Source organism: Crocuta crocuta, unplaced genomic scaffold (assembly GCF_008692635.1).
Source record: "Crocuta crocuta isolate KB4526 unplaced genomic scaffold, BGI_CrCroc_1.0 scaffold657, whole genome shotgun sequence".
Lineage (NCBI taxonomy): Eukaryota > Metazoa > Chordata > Mammalia > Carnivora > Hyaenidae > Crocuta > Crocuta crocuta.
Window position 1 is genome coordinate 824,533 of NW_027529583.1, and position 2,704 is coordinate 827,236.

The window sequence follows — 2,704 nt, forward strand, 5'->3', positions numbered from 1 at the left end:
GAAAACGGGCACGGCAGCTCCTTCCACGCGCGCGCGTCGATCGCTTCAGGGTCGCGGCCCTTGTCCGGGGGATTCTGGAACACGCCGGCCTATGGCTGCTGACGCGGGCTTCGTGGGAGCGGAGGCCGCTCTTGGTGGGGGATGGAGGGAGCGGGCCGAGGGGTTTCTGCTACACGTGGACTCGGCTCCCCGGGTGGGTTGTGGAGCCCCTGCACGGACGAGTCGTCATCTTAGAACAGGTGCGAACAGCTGTAACTGGCGAAACGAAATCGTTGGCCGTGTAATTATTCCGTTCTGTATGCGCAAGCGGTATTGATTTCTAAGTGCAGGAAATAAGCTTCCTGGCGTTAATGAACATTCTCTCCGCGTTCTAGAAGAGCGGTTAGTGTCCAAATTAGACGTAAAGCTAGAGTAGGTTAGGTGTGGCCATCTCGAGGTGACCTCCAGTATCTGTGCACAGATTCTGACTTCGGTTTCTCTCAGCCGCTTAATTGTATGGGCTTTCTCCAAATTTCAGTGTTTGAAGATACTGTGGAGGAGCGTGTCATCAATGAAGAATATAAAATCTGGAAGAAGAATACACCGTTTCTGTATGACCTGGTTATGACCCATGCTCTTCAGTGGCCGAGTCTTACCGTTCAGTGGCTTCCTGAAGTGACTAAGTAAGGGTTTCTGGCAACTTTTACTTCGCGTAAATTTAGCTATTGTCCTGTATTTCCTAGTTTCAGCATTTTACACATAGAACGTGAGCGTGTAATCGATTTAGCCCTTGGATGAGCTGGCAGGTGATTTTTATTGTCAAAACTTAAGTGATTTATGGGGTGACTTGTGACGTGTAAGCGTGGGGATAATAGGGGATACAGAATGTGCTCGACTAATGGTATTTGTAGAAAAACACCTGACATATTTGGAGGGTTTCACCACAAGGCAGTATTTGGGGGGGCCGTAGACCAATGGATTTCTTTAAAACTTTATTGGAAAATAAAGTACATATGTACAGAAAAGTGCACAAATCATAAGCATATGGCTTGATAGAGTTTTACGAAGTAAGCACACTCATGTAATCGGCCCCCAGTATGAATAGGTTATAGTTAACAGGGGAAAAGAATTTAGCAACAGTTTAACAAAGAAAATATGTTATCGGTTAATAGGGTGGAATACACTTTGAGGTTGCTGCTGGTCATCATAAGAGTGTTCTTTTCGGCTGTTTCTTAAATTTCTCTGGTAATAATTGCTGGCATTATTGAGCATTTAGAATAGGGTATGGCACGTGTGAAGAGTTTTGTGTCCTGTTAATTTGGTTTAATACTCAGAACAGTACTATGATTTTATTCTCCTTTTACTGTTGTGGAAACTGGGATAGGGATATTAAGTGACATTCCCAAGATCACACAGCCAGTAAGTGGTGAAGTGGGATTCTGAGCCCAAACTGGGTGCCCCAGAGTTGAGGTAACTCCCGTACTAGACTACTTTTCTCATATGCTTACACTTTTTCTGGTAGGAATTTGGCCATGTACTTTAAAAATGCATTCAGTTTAGGTAATGTGAGCGTGTAATGAAGATTAATGACATTGGGAAGGGGATTTTGTGACAAGTTCTGAAAATACGAGCAAATTAATTGTATTTAATTTTTTAAAGTTTGGGCGGGGAACACGTGAGTGGGGGAAGGGCAGAGAGAATCTGAAGCAGGCTCCACACCATCAGCGCAGAGCCTGAAGCAGGGCTGGAACCTACGAAACTCTTGAGTCCATGACCTGAGCTGAAATCAAGAGTCAGACCCTCCACCGACTGAGCCACCCAGGCACTCCAAAAGCAAGTTAATCTTTTAAGATAAGATAAAAGTCAGACCCTCCATATGCAAATGTTGTCTTCCATACAGGTAGGGGCTTCCATTGGGGTTCCCAAAAGTCACAGTGTAAATATGTAGATGTGGGAAGAGTAGCCAAGAAATAAATAGCGGAGACTACTAAGCATTGAATAACAATTTGAGCATCAAATAGTTGAGGGTATTCAGATACTCTTTTAGAGTACTGTGTACATTTGACTCTCTGTATATTCCTGTTAAGTAAATTTAAAACTTTTTTTTTAATGTTATTTATTTCTAGGAGAGAGAGAGAGAGGGAGACAGCGTGAGCAGGGGAGGGTCAGAGAGAGAGGGAGTCACAGACTGAAACAGGCTCCAGGCTCTGAGCTGGCAGTCAGCACAGAACCCGACGCGGGGCTCGAACCTACAAACCGCGAGATCATGCCCTAAGCTAAAGTCGGACGCTCAACCAACTAAGCCACCCAGGCGCCCCAATTAAAAACTTTTAAAGCTTAATTTACATTCTCTTGGATCTTTTTGACCTACCTGAACAGTAGAAAACAGCGTGGTTGGGTGAGACTGTAAGGTTAGAGACCTGAGTTTGAATCCTGCCCCCTGCTTCTTAGTACCCAAATTAGGGCAGGTTCGTCAATTTCTGTTCCTAAGTTGTCTGATGTATAAATGGAGGTGTTGGTGGTCTGACTGCCTGTATTTGAGGGCATTAAGTAAGATCAGGCACGGGTAAAATGCTAGCACGGAGTAAGTACACAGTAAGTGGTGACTGATGCTGATTTTCCCACCCCATCGTATTCAGAAAGAATTTATTAGAGTGTAATAACTTTCTCCATTTGGATTCCAATGAAAACTGCTTACTCAAGTCTTTTAAAAATGTTACCAGTG

General features: G+C 44.3%; 1 protein-coding gene across 1 annotated transcript in view; it reads left to right on the top strand.

Moving 5' to 3' along the window:
• The first annotated feature begins 63 nt into the window (after nt 1-63).
• The window catches only part of RBBP7 (RB binding protein 7, chromatin remodeling factor), a 23,580-nt gene continuing 20,939 nt past the window's right edge, over nt 64-2,704 (top strand). Inside the window, exons 1-2 of the mRNA XM_077761696.1 lie at nt 64-239; nt 518-662. Of these exons, the coding sequence (XP_077617822.1) occupies nt 92-239; nt 518-662 (293 nt within the window). The 5' untranslated portion in view covers nt 64-91. The remainder of the gene's footprint in view (nt 240-517; nt 663-2,704) is intronic.